General features: G+C 42.0%; 1 protein-coding gene across 2 annotated transcripts in view; it reads right to left on the bottom strand.

Moving 5' to 3' along the window:
- The window catches only part of adkb (adenosine kinase b), a 96,497-nt gene that overhangs the window by 21,602 nt on the left and 52,144 nt on the right, over positions 1-22,751 (bottom strand). For both annotated transcript variants that reach the window (XM_041066607.1, XM_041066608.1), the window contains exon 7: positions 5,119-5,289. In XM_041066607.1, the coding sequence (XP_040922541.1) occupies positions 5,119-5,289 (171 nt within the window). The remainder of the gene's footprint in view (positions 1-5,118; positions 5,290-22,751) is intronic.

The following is a 22,751-nucleotide window of genomic DNA, read 5'->3' as shown; positions in this document are numbered from 1 at the left end:
ACAACATTTTAGCATTTTAACATTTGAATTGTTTTATCACAAACACAAAACAGTAAGTCAACACATCACCAGGAGACTTGTTAGCTGTTTCCTGCTGTTGGCATGAATGACTGGATACTGTGTTCCGAGGTGGCGACCAGTTCACTCCAATGAAAGCTGCTCAGTGGGCACATAAGTCAAAAAAGTTTTTCAGGCTTCTTCTGATGCACGAGCGCTAGAGTTGTTATCTGGCTCAGCTGGCAGACTTCCTGGTGGCTCCCACACCAATTAACTGAACAATTAAATGAACTCTTCTTCTGGATAAAAAAACAAAAACAAAACTGTGATGCTCAGAAAAATGTATGAATCAGAAATGTTTTTTTTTTTTTTTTTTTCTTAATTTCAGTCCTTTTAATTATATTGTATCCGGGAGGGTCTTGATCCCAGGGTTGGGAAGCACTGATCTAGTATTAAACAAAGAATAAAAATAAATAAAGGAAGCAAAAATAAAACAAGGCAGTTGTTGCATTTAGCAAATCATCCCAGCTAATGTGCGCTGTGACTCATCATACAACTCACCGACTGTACGTCACACTGAAGGTCAAAGTACTCTGGCGCTGAACGAAAGGCATGTGACTCATCACAAAAATAGCACATTCAATTAAAATTCAGTTGTGAAAGACACAAAGGAGAACAGCAGCTAATACTTCATGTCTTTTCTTCCAATGACACATTGTGATTGTTCCGCTTCGCCGGCTTTAGAGATGGTTCTGTGTTCATCCTCCCAGTTGGCCTGTGGGGCCTTGTGAATAAACACATGGAGGTTAATGTCTCATGTTCTCCTCCGTTCTCTGCAGACAGCTCTGACAGGAGGAGAGAGAGAAGAGCCTAAAAGGAAAGCTGTTTCGGTAATGCGCTAATCTAGCTCTCGCATCTCTTTGTTTTAGGCAGTGAGACGGGATATTTTCCCCAAGCTACAGTTGAGAAGCACATCTCGAGTCCGGTGTGGGTGAGCTGTCAAGGGGAAATTCTTTCTCCGATTCCTTTTTTTTTTTTTTTGCGAGAACACCCCTCATATCCTCAGGGGTCTTTAGTGAACTTGCCATCACCCACACATACTGGCAGCAGAGAGCACGCACTTCCACGGTCCTGCACACGTCACCGAGGCGATAAACAGCCAGGGGCCTCACCATAGAGATAAGGCTTCCAAGCAGTCTATCAGACAAACAAAACCAAATGACGAATCTGGAGAGATGTTAAGAAATGACGCCATATTGCCCGTGTATCTCCTCCGCCTGCCTGTTTTTCCATCCACACAAACACACAGACGCACATATATATACTTGTACACCCACTTCAGCCTGTCCTGGAAAAATCATTAGAGCCCCCACCACCCCACACACACACACACACACACACACAGATACACACACACGCACACTGCATGCAGATGTAGAAAAATAGGGCTGTGAGCCAAAACGCCCGAGGGGCTTTTCATGACAATAACCTTCTGTAGAGCTGCTTGTATCCCTCCACCTAGATCATGGAGAGGTGCTGAGGGATGGATGGGAAAATAAGCGAGATAACCATACAAAATATTAGGCAAGGAACATTCACACAAAGTACAGAGGAGGAAGAAATCCGTGTCATTTTGCTCTCATGGCCTGGAGAGATGGCAGGCTAAATGCTCTTTTAAAACAGCTTGAACATTGAAATGATGATGGCTCCTTTTGCCTCAGCAAAGCACATTAATACATAGCCGAATGCCATTTCCACTTTTGTTAAATGGCTCACCTATTGAGTATTCAATTACAATGGCTGTCTCTGGTTTGGAAGACGGGGCTAGGACCCATATAAATAAGCTCCCTCTGAGTGTGGAGCTGCAGAACGCATTGGACAGCAATGGAAGGCATGTGGAGCTCCTGTATGGGGGTGGTATATAATGTTAATGGCAGAGGAGCGAGGAGGTTGTTGGGTATTGGCTGTGGGGCAAAAAAACTAAGCTCCTCATCTGCGGTACCGTTTTATTAAGGAAGCACATTTTTAAACCATTTGCACAGATAAAAAAAAAAAAAAAAAAAAAAAGACCCCAAGCACATGAAATGATCTAAATTGAGAAAGCCATGAATCCTGGCTTAAAAAACATCAGTCAGGGTGATTAATTCATTCTTGATTAATTGTTCCATTTGTCTATGATATGTCTAAAATTCCACAATACAAATCTGCCAGTAATGGTCCAATCCTTTCCCCCCCCATTGTGTGGTTTATCTCTCATGCTCAAATAGCAAAAGCAAATTGTGGCTAATTTTATCGGCGAATCCACTGGCATGTGGTTTTTCCAGCAGTAATGATTCCCTCATTCGGGCCTAATTAACTGCAGCCATTAAATGGAGGGAAATGTAATGCCCTGGGTTTCATGTCAGGTAGTCAGAGAAGGACAGCACAGGAGGACTCAATTAGGCCTGTGCTGTTCCCAGGTTATCACACGACATGTTTGCCAATTAAGTGAAGTAGCGTCTGATGTCTATGTGCCTCCGTCGGCACCATCTCAGAGGCCTTGGCAACGCAGAAACGACGTCGCTAGCCTCTCCACCCCCCCCCCCCCCCCCCCAACCCCAGACAGACACTACACTATGCCCCAAAAAGGCAGTAATTACAGGATGGATGGGAGACTGTTATATAAGTGCAAAGCTGCTGATAGGCCAGGCAGGGCCTGCTGATGCCAGGTTTCAAACAAGTACCAGCAGGATCGAGTTACAGCAGAATTACCAAGGGTAGACTCTGGTCGGAAACACAGACACATTTCAACATCAGAAGCAGGCAAAAACAAGAGAAGGAACAGAGGCTATTGACATTTTTTGGAGTCTGTGGTGTTCATGTTATGGAATTTCAAACAATCAAAAGCGAATTATGATCTGTCTGAAATGAGATCCCTGTCATGACAAATAACGCAGCTCTCCATCCTCAAAAACTTCAGTCTTGCCCAAAATTATTATCAGTTACTTTCAAAACATGAGATCTTGCAGCTGCTTTAAACATATTTCCCCAAGTGTGTGTAGCTCTGTATCGTGACTCAGTAAGTGTGGGAGAGGAAGGCAGAGACAGACAGACACATTAGCCTTCCCTTATGGCACATTCTGCAAGGCTATAGGAGTCAGTCTGCATGATCCTGACTGTCACTGACTTGTTATGAAAGCATCGCGGGCTGAGGCTGATCCATCACTTTGGGGGGTGGAAGTTGGGGCCAGAGGAGGGCCAGGGGGGCTGGAGGGGGCGACCGTAGGCAAGGCAGCCCTGTTGCCTGTCACTCACCATGCACCACTGCATGACCGCCAACCTTGTCTGGCTTGTGCACAATGGGAGGTCTGGGGCTCGACTGTATGAGCAGTCATTCCCCACTCCCTCTTCCCAGCAGCCAACACAGAGGAAGGCCAAAAGGAGTCAAAACACCCTGGACAGGCATTAGTCCTATACAGACCCTAGAAGACCTCACTGCTAGAGGCTGCTGAGTGGTGAATATCTGCTCTGTTTCCCACTGAATCTCTTATTTTGGCGGACTTAGCCGGGTTCAGTTCCGGAGAGCAAGCCCTAACAGAGTCTCCAAAAGATAATCTCCTTCAACAAACATACATTGCAATTATCCAGAGTCATTAAACTGTAATGACTGGAGGTGTGAGCAAACTTCTTAAGCAAACAGTTACAGTACCACCCACCCAAAAATACATAACGCTTGCAAAATGTACACCGTGGTTTAGGAGACAGAATCGTTCCTCACAGCAATTAAGGAGCGAGAGAGAGGTGCATATGTAAAAGGGAGGTCTTATGTTGGGAGAGGAAAGAAAAGAGGAAAAAGCTGAAGTCAGCAACAGCAATAAATCCTCAAATGCTGAGCAGTTTCTTCCAGTTCTGTCCTGGTCTGTGGACCCCATCTTTACCCAAAGACAGGGCTCTGTTTAGTAGCTTTAGCAGTGGGGAGGCGAGTTCAGTCCAGTGATCATACACTCCCACCACCCTCCCCCCGAAGGTGCAGTTTGTCCAGGCGGTGCCTCTGAGTCAAGCTCAGCTGGACTGTTAGAGGATACTTCCCAGCAGCACCACGGTCTGTGACCACAGCTTGACCTCCAACCAGCTACTCACTTCCACAGCGCCGAGAGAAATCAATAGATTAACTGGCATGAAATGGTGACGCGATTGAGATGAATGATTACTGGGCTAATTCTTATTCATCTCTCTATGTGACCACAGTGACAAGTGAGAACTTAAATTGATACTGAGGAGAAACAAGAAGCGATGAGTGGAATGAAACAGAGGGCCGGGCTTTTTAATGTGCTTTAAACAAGGTGAGCGGACACAGTGTTAAACTATAAAGCACTAAGAGACAGAACATACCTTCATCAAGACTAAACAATTCTTTAAATTTGATCTCTTATTATATATATTCAGAAATATTAATTTAGTCTGCATCCAGTTCTGGGTTCAATGGATGACAATGATGACAATGCCATCAAGCTGATGTTTAGCAGGTGTAATATTCCCCATGTCCACCATCCAAGTTTAGCCTGTTAGCATGCCAGCATTTACTAAATAGCACTAAACACTAAGTATAGCTAAGGCTGATGGGAATATTAGTTTTGGAGGTATTAGGTCATAAATCAATTGGTTGGACAAATTAAAACTGATGATGGTGCTAGATGGAAATGTCAAGGGATCACCAAAGTGATTACAGTTCATCCAGAGAGGATGATGGAGGTCTGTTCCTAATTTCACAGCAATCCATCCAATACTTGTCAAGCCAAAACCAAAAATGTCAAGCACTACAGGAAAAGTCAGGGATCACCAGAGTCATTAGTATTCACCTTCAAGGACCATGATTGTCTACACAATCCATGGATATCTATCCATTAGTTCTTGATATTTTTCCAGTCTGGACCAAAGTGGTGGGCTGACCCTCGGACAGACAGAACACTTACAGATATCCTACTAAATAATTTAAAAAGCAAAACAGACAACTAAGCAAACGCGACTGAAAATGTAACCTCTTTTGCTGACATAAATATAAGCATACACACAAAAACACATGCTGTACACCTTAATCAGAACCATGTGTTAGCAAATGTCCAAATGTCTTATTTTGCTTACCGTCTCATTGCCAAACAAGATGTCGACGTAAGGCATGATCATCATTAAGGGCTCTTTAAAGAACTGGCTGATGAAAGGTGCTGAGAGGTTCATGCAGAAGATTTTGTTGTTGTCTGAAGCGTGCTTCGCCACCTTGAGGATTGACTCCGGGGACACAGTCAGGAAAAAGCCCTAAAAACAAGAAAATAATAATTACTAACAACATGTTTTCAGCAGTTTGATGGACGTCAACTGAATCAGGCAAATTAATCTGTACAGTACTTCTGTACAGGCTGCATGATCTGTGTTTTGACAGCACAACATGGGCCAGAATGGACTGAACTACAGGCCCATATGGACTGAAACACTTTAAACTACTAATTTGTGGGTTTTGGATTCTGACAAGGCAATTTCAGGATGACAAGGCTTGGTTTTACTGAACTAACACAGGAGCCAAAAAGAAAAAAGAAAAAAAAAACAGCGGCAGTGCTCAAACATTTATCTGAAATGTTTCTTAGAACATACACAGAGCAACAAAGAAGAGGAAAAAGGGCAGGAAAAAAAATCCATCCAGGACAAAGCCTGTGGCTGAGCTCCAAGGCTCGTACTGGAGGAAGCAACATGCACGTATCCGATGATAGGGCAAACAAAAGTCTCGTCTGGACTCTCCTTACTTGGAAACAAGAGAGGCAGGTCCACTCATTGTGTGAATGAATACAAATCAGGTAAGAAAACACCTTTGTGTTTCAGGTGGAAACCTGAAGCGAGACTCTCCTGCAAGCCACACAAAAAACACTCCTCCTTTGATACTGATCTTCTTAACCTTGTTTTTCAGCAACAAGCTGCTCTGTAAAACCACTACGTGACAATAGGGGCAAAAGAGAGGTGGGGGGGGTCGGGGGGGTGAGGAAAGTTTCAGAGCAGTGATACATTTAATCTGGCTGAAAAGCTTCCATTGTGGGATACAGTGCAGTTCTCATTAAAGCACTATGACATTTGCAGCAACGGAGGAGCAACCGCCATGAAAAAGAAAAGGGTATAATACCGATGAATAGAGGGTGACTATGTAGTCAGTCAAATGTACAAGGCATTACAATACAACCGTGCTAAGCAGGTGAATTCTTTATTACACATTCATGGTGTCACTCACTCTCTGGGCAGACATTGTCGTTCCCTCTGCGGTACCATGTGTCCTGTGGTGTTTTTGGAAATGTCTTTAAGTTAAGGCCCAGGTCAGTGCCTGTGGTTGCTGTGTCACTGTACCATCTGTTGAAGACTAAAAAGGTGTTTTCAGTGGTCCGGGAGCACAGAAGGAACTCACTCTGGGCTAATGGCCCATCACTGACCCTGACATTTTTCTTTTGCGGTGTGCCAACGTGTCAGAGGAAGGGGAGATTGTTTTCTGACACAAATGGTCCTTTTTTTGGTAGTTGAAAATAAACTGTCATGGTTACCGTAATGTTAACGCTGATCAAAGGCCGACGGCTCGATCAAATATCCTGAGGGGTGGTGAACTTTAAAAGCCATGCCACAGCTTCTCTAATCACACACTGGCTCTGTGTAATTTACTTCTAACCTCAGTACCACTGCCAGTGCCATCACATTAAATCGCCCAGGACTCACAACTGAAACACATTAACTGATTTATGAATGAATTACATTCCATGTAATATTAAAATACTTTTATACGGTTACACTTAATTGTTATTTGAGCACTCAAGACCCGTTGATTGGGTGCAATTATTTACCAATCTAGAAAACATATTGCATCTAGTTCAAGGGAAAACATTTTACACTGAGAATGGTTTCAAAACGCTCAAATAAGCGAAGGCAGAAAAAAGGCATCATAAATTTACACAACGATCTTTAAAACTCAACACCACAAGAAATCTGGGATTATCCCGGGAAGTTGAATAGCTGAGGTGGAAAGCCACTATGACATTCATTCTTGCGATCAATTTAGTTAGCAGCCCTGAACAACAGTCACAACTATTAAATATATGGCATTTTGTGTGTGGAATATTGCCTATACACTTTCCCCAAAAGGGTTAATGTTTCATTTCATAAAGGTGTATCAATCTTTACAACATTAGGCCCAGTTCTCCTGTACAAAAACTGCAGGAGGCCTTGAAAACAAACCCCAAAAATCAATCAAAATGATATAATACAACAGTAACAAACATGTAATGGATGTTTCAAGGAACCTGAAGTCTATGCGTCATTCAGTGTACACAGTCATGTGTAGTGTTTTAACATCTGTCAAAAATAATCAGCTTTGATGCACAGAAATATATATTTATATTTTTAAAAATCAATCCACTTAAAAACCTTTCTTGTATGTCTCTGTTCTTGAAGTCAAAGTAGTGCTGCAGGAATCTCGTTCATAAAAATCATACAGGCCATTTTTTCCACCGGGCTCCGAATGTTGTGACTCCAGTGGCTTGTGGGGGAAAAAAAAAAAGGCTCAGTCTGAGCCATGTGAAATTCCAGTTCCCATCAGTAGTCTCTGCCGACTACGAAACAGGAGAAGTTAAGTCTTTAGTGCTGGGGTGCAGATCATGTATCAAGAATACCAGATCCAGTTTCCCAGGTGTCAGAGAGCCTTGTGAAGTGGGGTGACTATCACGTTTCCAGGTCAAGATGATCAAAGCGATGGGTACACTTTGTACAATTTCTACCCAGCCAAAACATTCAATAAAGCATTCAGAAATGCATTTTCCTGGCAGACAATAATGCGGAGCGATGTTTGGCTATGTCAAGTGGTAATTTGAGGGAAGAGTTGGAAAGGCAGGGCATCCATTTTCAATGTTTACCCTAAAAAGAGGAATGACTTCCACTTCACTCACACAAAGAAAATGTCTAAATGCTACTCTGAGGTGAAATTAGTGGTAATCTAACCATAGAGGTCTAAACTACACAGCAGCAGCACGCTATCACACTTTCCCCTGCATTGTATCAGTGTTTTCCCAGGGGCTGCTCACATCTGAAAAGCTGGGTGTGATGGATGGCATGGTGTCACCAGGCTTAAAATAAAAGTGGACATCTGAAGGGTAAAAATGATCTATTTTGGGAAGGGCATTTTCATTTGCACCAGCAGCAGAGGTGGTCGTGGAAAAAGAAAAAGCTTTTTTTTTTCCAGGTCTATTTTAATTCTGCAGGGATAAGGGGGAGTGTTCAAAGTACTGTGTCATGAAGGTTTTGTTTGACACTTCCTATTACTCAGGAATGATGGAGGGAATTTAAACCATCACCACCTCGGTGAGAGGGGTAATTATGGCCAGAGCAATCACACTAAATTTCATCTGATCTCAAGATCTTAGTCAAATTTATTTGTACAGCCGCAAGTCTGAAGTTTCAGACAAGTTAAAGCTGCTGTTATCGATATTTTTTATATAAACAATGAATGAAATGACCCGGTTTAATGTGGAAGGGATCACTTGTAGTGACAAACCCACAGAGAAACATCAACTCCACTGTTCCCCTCTTTCATCTCATTGTTTTGTTGCTATGGTCCACAACTTTACAGTTTTGATTAAATGAAAAGTGTCATTTCCAGATGCAGCAGGCAACTGTTTAGATAAAGTGTCTGCCCAGCAACAAATGGCAGACATACCAAGGCAACTAGCTGGTGAACAAAGTGGAGCATTTAGCAGATAAGGAGCCACATATGGAGACCAAAAACAGAGCTAAAGGGGAGTATATGGATATCGGACCTACATTTGCGGTGTCATGGTGCCAACTCATGACTCTGTCAATGTCAATGTTGTGTTTACAGCAAAATGAACAAAAAAATGAATTGATTTTCATTATTGTGGCTGCGTGTCTTCGCCCTGTTTAGCACAAGACTGAAAACTTACCAGGAAAAAAAAACAGGAGAAACCTCAGGAAGAGGAACGGAGTAGAGAGCAGAGAGGAGTAGCAACGGTAGAGTTACAACGCAGAGAAACACAAATGCAGCTTAAACTGTAAAGTAGCAATGCAACAAAGCAACAGAGAGACTTCATGTATTCACCAAAATGTAGCATATGTAAAATTTTGCAAAGCGACTTTATTTCAAGTATAGACGCGTTTGTTCTGGTTACGCATCCTTGTTGTCAGGGAAGCCCTGTGAGCTAACCGGCAGTGTTTCAAAGCTTTTCAAAAGCCGCCCAGGCCATGCTATCCCTGTCATTACCATAGACAGCCCCCCATCATGCTCTCTGGTGCACAGGGTTCATTACACAGAATTAGATGTCACACAGATCAGAGCGCGCTTGATGCCACACACTGCTCTCCTCCTCAGTTATCTCTGTAAAGCACCGTTGTGAGGTGGATCGATAGCTGAGGTTTGGAGCTTCATTAGCTCAGTATGACTCCATCTCCATCAAGACACCTCTGGCACGCTACGCTAGTGTTGCGAGATATATTTTACTCCCCGATCCTGAAGGTCCTGCTGTTTTACACACAAACACACAGGGACAAACAAGACCTTCACACATGATGGGCGGTGGGGGAAATCTGTGTCAGTCTCTGGCTCGATAAACAGCAGAAAGAAAGAGGACAAACAAACAGAGGTAAGTGATTAATGGTGTCACAAAGTGCCTTGAGTGGAAGGGGAAAAAATTACAAGGATGAAAAGACCTCATTTAAGGCTTTTCATTTCACATGAAAATGAGTGGGGGGGGGGGGGGGGGGGGGGGCAGCTACAAAGCAACTGGGACTTTCACAATGCTAATGATGTTTTGTTTGCATCAGAACGGCCAGTTGGTTTCATTTAGAAAGAAGTTCAATTAAACCAACAGAGAAGATAAATGTGTAACAACCACACGACATGATTCAGCGTTCCCTGCACTTTTAGGACGTTTGATCTGACTGCAAGGCGATTCAGCTGTGCTGATAGCATCTGCCTCCTCTTCTTCTCTCTTCCATTAAGAATGATGTTCTGGTGAAGCTTATCAGACATCTAGGAATTCATCCACTTCTTCTGAGGGAACTGGAGGGAGGCCAACTGTACTGGAAACAGAAGGGAGGGCCGAGCTTTTAAAGGCCACTCGGAGATGAAGAAAAGGGGCTATCATGTCAGCCAGGATCTCCAGGGCAACATAAATGTGCCACAAATGCTGGATTTAACAACTGGGCAGAGCCATCACTTACTAACTGCTGCAGTATTTATTTCTAAAACATTTTCTCTGGTTTAAATATTACCCGATTTTCAAGCTAGCGGATATTTTTCCCCTAAGTCAGGAAGGTCTCTTGTGTGGTGTATGTGAAATATAGAGATGTAGCTAGAAGGTCGTGGCGATGACCAAACATACCTGGCCAAGGTCGTCTTAATGAGCATGGATAAAACAAGACATTAGAGCCAACCACAGAACACTTAAGGGGAGCGTGTGTCACACTACCAGCCTGCAATTTGTACAACCATCAGAGACTGTAATTACATTAACCTCAGACGCCTCCACTCTGTAAAGTAATGGAGGAAACTACTTTTATGGAAAAAAAAAAAAAAAAAGGTTTTTAACTTTAACTTGAGGTTAAGGTTTTTCTGGCATCACAACACTGGAAGAATTGGTTTGATTTGAGCGTTATCTCACTAAAAGTAATTCGAGATCAGCTTCAGGGTCTTTTCAAATGGCTGCCTTTTGCTCTCCTGTTAAGCTCTACAGTTTCAAAAATGTGTTGGCCAGGGGAAGAGGCCAGCCTGAGCGGGAGAGCAGGGATGCCAAGGAATGTACTTAAGATCTAAAACAGACAAGATTTAAAGCCAAGAGCATTTAAATGCCAATACTAATCCACAAAATAATTCACCGCAGAGCACAAACTGACTCTCCCTTACAGATACCATATGTTACCTCTGTGAAGAGATGAAACGCAAAAACTATGCCAGAAGAGGTGCTTTCTTCTCCTAAAACTGTGTTATCTGGGTAATGAAAAAGAAAACCATGCCCCTCTCTCTCTCTCTCTCCCTTCATGTTCTAAAGTAAGTCTATATTCCTACTCTGGTTTCTACTGTTGTTCTTGCCTCCATCACTGGGAGATTAGCCCAGAACAAACTGTTTGGTTTGCAGGGAGTTAAAATTTGCTAATGCATACACTCTCAAGTGTCCTTGTCTGCCACACTGCACTTAATTAGCATTTTAGTGTGAGCAGTTCTCTCTCCTTCAGTACCTCTGAAGGGGAAACATCACTCCGACTCACACAAACACACACACACATACACTTTTGGAGTCAAGTTGAGATCCTGTAGTTTCTTATACGATTCGAGAACAGGATGGGGAACGGAAAGGGGAGTTTGTGGGGGTCGATGGAAAAATGGGATAAAAGTCTGCAATGTGAAAACAGATGTCGGGGCCTCAGAGTTGTCTCTTCTCAACTGGCTTGAAAGGACGTATTAATATATGGGTCAGATGTATAAAGCAGAGGTTCAGTGTCGGAGTGTCGACACTGCAGAGGGGTTTCCAGTTTCAGTGACTTGAAGGTTGTGCATGGACAGAAACCAAATCTCCGCAGACATTCCTGCTGCTGGGAAGTGAACATTTCCAAACGTGCCACGCCGTAGATGTAAATGAATTAGCGCACTTAACTTGAACACTAAAATGAGGAACCAAGGAGACAATCTTTCACTGTTCGCAGGCGCGCCGGTGAAAGCTAGCGCACTAGGTTGGAAAATTACAGGTAATTGCTGAAGCCATTGAATCCAGCCTGGTTTTGGTTGAAAGACTAAAATAACAAAGCTCTGATTGCTGAAAAGACAAGGGCAAAGAACTTGGAGGCCCTGTTGCTAAGAGTTAATTTGATACATATTTCTCCCCCTTGAAATGTCTGAGGTACTGGCAAGAGACGGTGAAAAAAAAAAAGAGTGAGAGGGAGGGTGAGACCCCCGCTCTGCCTGCAAATACTATCCATCTGCCATATTACATTTAACCAGCATGAGAAGCTAAGGGAGCGCCCTTGCACAATATTGTGTGAAGGCTGTCAAACTCAATGCAGGAGCTCTGTGCCCACTGCTCAGAGCTGAGGACACAGGGCCACTTAAATTCAGTCTAATAATAACTTCAGACTGTGCGCTCAGCACCAGCAAAGTAGGAGAACACGTGGCACAAAAAGAACTTTTAATTATTCATGCCTGTTTTTTTTAAAAAGAAAAAAAATCATCTGATTGAAAGTGTAATGTGATGGTCCCCAGATGAAAACATCAACAGCCATCAACAGCTTTCTGCCTAATCGCCAAATTAGAATTTGAAATGAGCGGAGAGAGCAAAAAGTTGATGCAGATTTGTAGAGTTCAAAGAAAAATATGATTTTTTTTTTTTTTTTTTTTTGCCATACATGCGTGAATACTTGTTGGTGTCTTTAAAGCGCAGCTGCAGGTTGTTTCTATGGAGCCATCTTTTATATGATTCTTACTGGCAATTTTATTGGTTATTTCACAACTTATGTTTTAAAAGAGGTTCTCCAACGATTTTGTTTTGCAGTTCCAGAGACAGAGTTGAAAAAGAGCAGCCAGAATTGAAGCAGGAAAACTTGATATCCTTGTTGCTAGGTTCAAGCTCAAAGGATCTTGGATCCTACACTTCCCATAATCCAACATGACAATGTCTTTTCATTAAACCCTGCCTGGCGGGTTTTTGGCCATGACTTTCAAAACGCATGCCCCTCGTTTGTTACACAGGCTCTCAGTTAATTTGTAGTCATAGCCAAAGCCAAGCCCCTTTGAAAAGCTTTTCCAGAGCCACAGAAGACATTATACAACTGTTTTCACAGACTTAAGTGGTGCTCCTCGCTACTGATAAACTGACTTTTATGAGTAAAATGAGCAGAGCGCCTCTCTAATTCCTATCTTGTTAAATATTTTGTGTTAAATGATTAATGTTGGACAAAGAACTCTTGAAAAAGAGATTTGCAATCTAAATGAGGCTTCCTGGTTAAATAAAAAATAAATAATACAATTTACCAATCATATTTAATAATAATAATAATAAAGTTCTAAGATTTTCACTTTACAATCACACCAGAGACAGTGGACAGGGAATTTTTACCTTCATAAATAAATTGAAAGTGGTTAATAATTAATTTTCTGTCAACTAAATCAATAACTTGTTTCAGCGGTAAATCAAACACATTTTCCTCTTACCTTTGTACCTGCCAACTTTAAAATTATAAAATCACACAGGGTTGACACGGAGGTTTCAGTGTCTTTGGACCTCAGTGACACAACATGGAGCTAACACTCACTACTGTTATTACTACAGCACTAAAAAATCAAGTTAAAAAAAAAAAAATCAATTGCCTGGAGGCAAGAAGTGTGAACTTTCATACCCTAAGCCCAATTTCCTTGAAAGTGGAGGTCCTAAATCAAATCAAGCCGAGCCAATGTACCGTGGAATTATGCAAAAAACGACACAGCTATATAAAATGACAACTGGTAAGAAATACTGTCAAGGATAGGAAACTTTAGAGCTTGTTTATCCACTGCATGTTTTTATCTTCCGGCTGCTGTGATGATGCTACGAGTCAACTCTGCTCGTCTTTGTTTATAGTCGGGCCAAGAGGGAGAGGTATTGAGTGCACACAGGTGATGTAAACATACAAAGAGGAAGAGCAGAAATGGCGCACTCGACAGAAAGTTTACTAGTCTCATCAATGCAAGATTAGGTTCTATAAAGACTCTTTTGTTGCTGTTTTATTTTGATTGTTGAGAAAAGGGGTCAGTTTCTGCAAAAACTTGAAATTGCTTTCACAATTCACAGCTGAGTGAAGAGTACTTCCTTACCTGTGCACAGCTAATCACAGCTGATGGAAATACCTCAGCAGGACTTCAAAATCTCAGTGATCAAAAGAAAAAAAAAAAACGGCAGACTGAAAGACACTGAAGGAGCTTTCAAGTTTTTAAAGTGAATGCATAATACCATTAAAAGTTGGCCACCGTTCCTGTACTTAAATTCAGGAAGGGTGACATCTTAAAATTCTGTCTGTGAGTTATTGTGAAAGTTATTGCTCTCCACTGGGCTAAACAGACATTTTCCTCCCTCAAAGCACTCAAATATTAGTAGTGTAGTGTGCTGAGAGCTTCTCCCACATGAGAATAGCATCTCAGGCTGAGATGGATATAATCACAGCCAGAAAATATGAGTCTTTCTTGAGCATCAAACAAAACCTAAAAATCACAAAATTCAGATGCTGATGGTAGGCGTCAGGGTTGTCTGCCAAAAGCACAAGTAACAGGGTGAAGAAATGTGTTAGATGTTAAATTAAAATTGTTCAGAGACATTAGCTTGCTGCTTGCCTTTGATAATTCTGACTGCAAGACTTATTAGCCGCAAATGTTACCTCTCTATAGGATAGATGACTAATATTGTTTCATGAAGATACGCTATACTTATTTACGGGGTTAAACCACCCTTATTTTAGGGTGTAACACAAGGTAGACAGTTTAACAAAAAATAAGAATGACTAATTTAAGGCTAAAAAGGCAACCACCCTTCCCCTCAAGCTGACTCATAGCAAAGAGAAATGTCTCCATGGTAATAATCAGCAACACTTGGCTTGACCAGTGACACCAACCAAAAGAGAAATAACAGGGCTCATAATATGTGTTTTGTGACAGATAAAGCTGTGTTCTCCTTCAGTTTGTACACCTTTTTTGAACATCTTTATCACGTCACTTTATTTTCCACATTTCTTTTCTTGGTATTATCACACATTTTGATTTTTTCAGTTTGTTGTCCTTGTGAAGTGTTGACCTTTTTGTTTGGTTACTGCTGAAATGAAACGAGCTGAGCGGCTCAAAGTGGTTATTTGGTCGGCCATGTCTTCTAGCTTAAAAAAGTCTTGAGGCACATTTAGCACAAATAGAAATTCCAGAAAATCTGCTATAGAAATTTTGAATTAATGCTTGTTTGTTTAATGCTTGTTTAATACTGTTAGGAGACTAATGGGAGCTGGGTGCATCAAGATAAAGAGATAAGCAGTTGGTGGCGATAATTCTACAGCTGGAGGCCATTAGGCCATTGAAAAAGAAGAAGACATCTATTAATACGAGGACTGCTACACTCGCCTAACAATAATGCATCAAAACATGCAAATTTTCCTTTGTCAATTTTCAGGTAAAATTTGTGCTACAATTGAATGGATGTCTCCATTGGAACTGAAAATTCCCAATTTTTCCAGTTTTTGTTGAAATGTAAGCAGTTAAAGTCCAGTGAATAACCTTAAATGGTATAAAGCTGAGCGGTAAACTGCCCAGGGTAAAGAGAAAAAAGTTTGGGTCATCAAAAGCTGAAAAATAATGAAAATGAAAAAGAGAGGGATTAAGAAATTGGTTAACTTCCAGCTTTCCTGCAGCAATGGAAGTAAATTAAGCCTTGAAAGTTGATGCAAACAATTGCTACTGGTGCCCCAACTTTTGTTGATTACTTACAAAAACTCAGGCAGAGTTGAAAGAGACTGTGTTACTACACCCTTTGAAGCATTATTTGCACAATACTGTACTGCAGGAAATAGCACTGTATCATAATGGAGAGAAAAAGGCAATTAAAAAAAGGAGGTCAGACTTGTTGGTCCGGGGTTCATCCTACAGCGAGATAATGACCCAAAACACACCTCCAGATTATGTCAGAACTACCTTAGAGGAAAACCAGCACGGTCTCCGGACTCTCCACACGAGCTGGTTTGGGATGAACTGGACAGAAGGTGAAAGCAAATCAACCTGCTAGTGGAACACGTTTTTGGGAACAGTTTTCAAATTTAGTTTCACAAAAAGACTCATTTAAACAGAAGCCTTCTAAAACTTTTGGCCAGTAGCATAAGTCTCAATTTGCCCAGAATTCATAGAAAATTAGTTTTACCTACCATAGTAGACAACTACAAAGCTCTGTGCAACTGATGAACTTTAACATACATCTCATAAGTCTGTCTATTTGAAAGACCTAAGCCACAAAGTCAAACAAAACCAGCACCAAATCAACATTTAGCTCAACTCAACTGGACGCTAAGCCGACAGCTAAAATTGGTCATAACTGTGTTTGTGATCATAATATTAACAATAAAGCAAAATGGTCTCTTCTATGTGTTGATTATAGACCTCTTTGGCCGAGACCACAGAGAAGACCAGTCACTCTCCTGCCTGATTTATTATGACGAGAGCCTCTCAGACGGACAGGAGAGTAATCTTCAGCTTCTACAGCCACATCCATTTTTCTGAAATTTCAAAGTGCTTGAGATTTCTAAGTGGAGCAGCCTAAATGAAACACACAGAGTGTGGAGGGCTCCATAGGAAATGTGTGTGAATCATCTTTCCATAATATACTGATAGTAGAGTACAATATGTGCCAGTGTTTGGTGAGAGGAGAATTCTCCTCTTCACGGACAAAGAAACATTAACAAAAATTTGGTATCCAACACGTCAGTCTGGTTGAAAAGTATCCATTACTTAATATACACCCACACTTCTTAGAGCTTAGCCACAACATGAAAAATTGCCACTTAAGGGAAAAATAAACGTATAAAGCTGGTCTGAGGAGCAAGAGGTGGAAGGTTGGCTTCTAATTGCTGGAGGGGAGAGAAACCATGTTAGAGTAAACAAAGTCTGATCGATGGTGGGGATTATATCAGAAAGAGCCTTTGGCCTTTGGCCAAGACGAGCAAACACACTGGCCACTGTCTCTGCTACAGATGGAAAAAATAGCAGAGGCAAAAAGCTGGTGAGTTAAAAGCATTATATTTCACAAAGGGGTGTGGGGGGGGCAGATATAGCGTAGTACAATGCCAGATATGACATGTAGCCAACTATATCACGTCTTGGCTATTTGTATCAGACAGAAATGCCAGTAGATAAGAGAGCAGTGTTGTGAGTTTGATGGAAGGCTGTTCTGGCTGGGGGCTTAGCTTTAGGTCAGGCTATACTCCCACGGCGCTGCAGTGCTGTGTGTGAAACCTCTCCATCACCACACGCACAAGTTCAATGCGCTGTTAGCTGGTCACGGCCGGGAAGAAATGTATTCTGTATACTCCCGGCTTCAATGTGGCGATTGCAATTCACATAAGCCACTTAAGGAAATCTGTAGAGGGAGAGAAAAAGGTATAAAACTGAGAGGGGCTTACGAGTTATTGGAGCCTTTTAAACACGGAGGCTCTTCATCAGACAGGGTTTCCTTTTTTTCCACCAAGTCTTGTAAATGAGTTCACTCTGTTGCCTTTAAAGCCCCGTAAAGGTATTAAATCTGAAAATAACGTAATTCATTACCTCTGTCTGAAACATGTTTAACTTGAAGATGTAATACGAGCAAAAGTGCTTTGGTCTCGGTTGTAGGGATTTAAAAAAAAAAAAAAAAAAAAGGTATGTGCAAAATGTAAGCTATTCTGTCTGGGATGTCATTCAGCACAAAAGGAATTCTAATGACTTTTGAATCCATTTAGTGACTCACTTCAATTTGTGATTTATATTAATGGCCCGTGTATTGCGTTCTCCACATCCAACAGGGCTGTGTTCTGCTAAATTTCACCATAATATTCATGTCGATAAGCAGGTGACGACTTGGAGAAAGGACTGATTATATTTGCTAATCCCCAAAGAAATTAGGCGAGATTGATGAGAGCGTGTATATACTCCACACAAAGCCTTGGGAGTCTCTAAAAGCTGTTACCATGGTGGTATCCCATTAGAATAACAAACATTTCCCCTGGATGTTTAACATCGCTTCCCAGTGAGCACAGCCCTCCCTAAACCTCCCCTCTCTCTCCCTCTCTCTCTCTCTCTCCCTCTCTCAAGCACCTGCCTTCACATTTTCCACTTCTAAAATTCCACCAGCCGCTTGGAAAAAAAACGAAGGGTGAAATATGAAATGCAGTTACGAGAAAACTTGAGTGCCAAAAAAAGGACTTTTCTTCAAACCCGTAATAACTTTCCATGGGAATAGGGAGAAACTTAAAAAGAATAACACTTCCCCTTGATTTTCTACTCCTACCACTTTTTTAAGCAGGCAGTGAATTTCCTGGAGTGATAAGGGCTTAGCCAATGTAATCCTCAGAGGACCCTTCTCTGGCATGCCAGGAATCAAGAAACCTTTCCCTCTCGGAAAAAAAAAAAAAAAAAAAGTATAAAAAGACAGAGAGAGGGAGGCAACACTAGGTTTGGGAACAAGGAAGAGAGGCAGCCAGCATGCCATCTCCCACACATGCTGGAGAATGCAAATTAGCAATGTGTGGAAAGAGCAGCCGGACTTGCCTCAGCTGGAGATCAACAGAGGAATATTGATATGACAATGCAAGGGGCTTCCCTAACTCAGACAGCAGGGGCCACCAAGGATGCTCTAATTGGCCTCACGGAAGGAAGGGGGGGGGGGCACCCATAAATGTTTCACACAGATTGATTCATTATCAGTTTGCTCGACAGGCTGGGTGGGCCTCGTAAAAGTGTACCATCTTGAACTGGTAGCATGTAAGTCACTGTCACCGCGGCAGGACAGAATATATCATCCTGACCTTTCACTTCAGATATTGAAATGAGAGCCAGAAACATGACTTGCCACACTGCAGGACTACTACACTTGCATTTCAAAACGTGGGAGTAGAAGGATAGTGCAATGATAGGTGACAGTGCAAGGGAAAACATTAATAATTTACGAATGTCTCCTCTGTCAGGATATGCCAAGCTATGATGTGCTGTCGTTTTTTTTTAACACCAGATGTCAAAGCTGCCTGGCAAGTTTGAGGTATAAATATTCTCTTGATTAAGGAGTGACTGCACATGCAACATAAAAGGTGTTCTATCTGTACTCTCACGCAAAACAGATCTAAAAATTTAAACTAATAAATCCATTTACTGACTTGTCTAGCTTCTGGTTTACATTGCTGGCCAATTAATGGCTTCTGTATCATTATAAAAGCTTCCACATACTATCTACTGTAACAGTTTGTTACATGAGAAGTCATAAAATTTTACAGCCAAACTCTCTTCCGTCTCCTAATGTGGTTAAACTGACATTTTTTCTAAGTGATAAATGTGTACAAATGATTCAATATCCCACAAAAGCTAATCTGTCTGTTAAAAAAAGAACTGCAGGCTTCACAGACATGCAGAGCTGCTGAAGATCACTGGCAGCCATTTAAGAGCCGTGAGAAAGGCAGTTGAGCATCTCAGCTTCTCGCTGGGTGGTTGGTTACATGTGGTTGACACATTTGCATCTTCAAAGATGCACACAGACAAACTCAATATGTGTGAGAATGTCTGGGCGGCATGTGGAAAACCCCAGTCCTTCCTCTGAAGAGGTTTCCTCCACCTCTCAAAGGCTATACGACATTTTGAGTCCTTTATCTGTCAAGCAGTTGCTTCAACAGCGAGTTGTAAACAAGTTGCTTGGACTGGATGCGCAGAAAACAGTTGCTGTGTACCGTGCAGCACTGTCTGCTCTGCGCCAAACCAAAAAGGAGCTGCAGGAAACTACAAATCAGGAGCCATTACACAGCAACAAATATGACAGGAACAGTGCTGCACATTATTTGAGCTCCAAGACTCATTCACTCACTGTCTCTTCCAATGAGCATGAACAATGCAAGCAGAGTGTGCATTGTGCTGCAGAGCAGGAGACTGTTCCTCTGAATTGGGGGTAAATTACAAAAGAGGCCTGTGCAAATTAGACGTGATGGCTTCATAATACGTCTGAAGTGTCAGCTTCTCCAGAAACCTATCCCCAGGCTACACTCATGGATTGACGCTCTGAACTTCCAATTATTCCTGCCAAAACGCTGCAATCACAGAGCTGTAAAACAATCATTCTAGCATTACAAAACACCCAAGATCAGTGTTGACTCAGTTGCTGGCACCGACAGAGTTACCAACTTAAAGTATGCTTTCATAGCTTGACGTAGTTAAACTACATCTGCAACGAACACAGATATCAGCCTTGGCATTAAACGTAACAAGTGTGTAAGTCTTTATATTTATTTTTTTATTTTTTTAAACACAACTCTTGAATGAGGTCCTGGAAGAAGATTAATATCTCTGAAGTGTTTGTAGTGGTTTTAATCCTGAGAGACCATTTGTTACAGAAGGAGGAAGAGAACCGGAGGGAAACAGATGTATTTCAAGAGGAACCATCCAGAGCTGTGTTCCCTCCTGATATTCATTTGGTGAGGGAATATAAGTGCTATCACACTCTCATAAGATTACAGCACAGAGAGGACTCACAAACAGGAACACAAATGCCGAACTGTGCGACAGGCATGTGTGCAACTGCTGAGCAATTTCATATTACAATATGACCTCTTACTCATGCATAATTCTGCTTGCAAAGAAATAAATTACCTTTGTAATTTGGGACACCACCAAAGGTGCTACTGGGCGCCCTTTGTCGACAATATGTTGAGCGATTGCTCGGCAGACTAAAAGAGAGACTAAACCCAGGCGGGATGACCGGGTCGAACACCTCAGCTGAACCGGAAAAAGTGACCACAATGGTTGAACAGAGTGAGACTCTGAGAATAAAATGGAGCCCGAGGGAGAAGCAGCCAGAGAGAAAAAATGCTTCCTGTAAACACAGACAAAGAATTATTTACTCACAAGGCTGAATATTAAAGTGTCTTCTCATCCTTGATTAAGTCTTGTTTATATTTCCCAATGACGGGTCAGTAATATACATAGGATGTCTAGTTGAGATGCATCAATACCGTCTCCTCAACTGCGCCTGCTACATAATTAATACACACACTGACATGACATGGATATGATATGACAAGAGTATCAGAGGCGAAGAGTTAGAAAAAGAGCTGAGTGAATGCATTTTTCATGAACTGCAGAGCTCCCCAGCCAAAGTTCTAGACATGATGTTTCAGTTTCAGAGATGAAAAGGGGCACGGAGGGCAAGAGAAGCAAATATGTGGCTGTATGAAAACAAACCTGGGATTTCATATGCATTTGCCCTCATAGTGATGTGTCCATATTATGTCCATATCTCTGATCACACATCCAGAGGTCTTGAGGACTTTGATCAGCCTTGCGTCTCTCTCTTGGCTATCGGCTCGGGGTCCTCTTCAAAAAACTGCAAATGTGATACAACATCCTCTCATCTTTTTACTTCCACTGATGTCTCAACATCTGATGGGTTGTGGCGTTACTGCAGCTGCTGATACTTAATAAAAGTGAAGGCTGGATTTCTTTAAGGGCAGCATTTTCCATTTCTTTCACCACTTCTGGCTTGCTATAAATAGCTTTGATTTCTAGTTCTGTGGAAAAAACCCACACAGGTGTAGAGAAGAATTCATTTTGCAGTGAATTTGGACAGGGCTGTTCTGCTCTGCCACTGGGATGGGGGCCTTACAGGGGCCATTCCTCCTCATTCAGAGCCATTACCACCCCACTGTCACTCTCAGTCTGTCCCCTCACCCATCACGGAGCCCAGAGCAGACCCACAGCCCGTCTCAAACCTCACAACTAAATCACATTCTACGCACAAACGGCCGGGGCCGTGCAGCATCTACTGTATAATCTAATCTGTCTATCTCCTGTGTCCCCACACATGTACATCAACGCACACACACACACCATGCAGGTCTCTGGAAAGGCAGGCCAACATCTCAGCACCTCAATCAAGTACATTTCCGCTGTGTGTGGTGAAACAAGAGTCGGTAATGCAAATCAGAAATCAGGATTTGCTTCCATAATTGGGGCTTTATCAGCTCATTAAGAAACAGGGAGCCTTCACTGAAATGAGCATGCAATATTCCCATTAAAACTGCCAAAGGAAAGAGCACTTACAACATATCAACACAAGTCCTTGGGAGAGAGAGGGAAGCAGCTGTGATTGATAAGGTTACTATCTTGTCAGTTAAAAAAAAAAACACCTTGGGGAAGCAGCAATTTAGAAGAAAGAACAGAGCAAATGTTCTCAGGTGGCCCTGATGGCCACTTGTCTGCCCCTCAGTGTTATAATGCCCGATACAAAATGGCACATCTTATTAAAACTTTGACAGATTTATTATTACAGTTGTTTAACCTCTTTATAATCAAATCATGTTAGGGGTTCAAGGGTACAAGGAGACTCTCTCCCACTGAATTACAATCATTTTAGCTTGATTTAAATTCTCACTGTGTGGCGGGATCCGGTTACCCCATGCAGGCACATTTCCTGTTTACATCGAGCATCATTCAGAGTCAAGTGTACATGGGGGATATTAGAAAAAAATTATATGAATCAGGCCACTTTTTGCACTTGAGGTCCTGTGTAAAAAAAACACAATAGGGAAACGTTTTTCACAGCTATTATATTGTGTCAAAGGGAAATGACAGGGTACAAAGTTGGTATTCCACACTCCTCTGGTCCACTGAAATAGTCAAGCCTTTGTGGTACAAACTGTGCCACTAACACTCATAGATCTGACTGGCAGGATACAAATTTATCACTATTAAAGTGAGTGGCCAAAGCCACATTAATCCCAGAGTCTCTGCGTGACAGACAGGGAAGGGACACGCTGGCATATTGTGTTTCATGTGCAGTAATTGCTGCCGCTCAAAGTGCTCGGAGGTGAAATTGTAGCATACAGTATGACGATGAACGGAGCATGTCATTGGGCTTACAGCGAGGGCACTGTCATTAGCTAAAGGACGGTGATGATTGAGTAACACTTTCTTACTGCTGCAGAGGAAAAACAACCGAACGCCTTCAGCAAAATCAATACAG

This window comes from Toxotes jaculatrix, chromosome 21 (genome assembly GCF_017976425.1).
Source record: "Toxotes jaculatrix isolate fToxJac2 chromosome 21, fToxJac2.pri, whole genome shotgun sequence".
NCBI classification, from domain to species: Eukaryota; Metazoa; Chordata; class Actinopteri; family Toxotidae; genus Toxotes; species Toxotes jaculatrix.
This window is presented reverse-complemented; position numbering and strand designations above follow the sequence as displayed.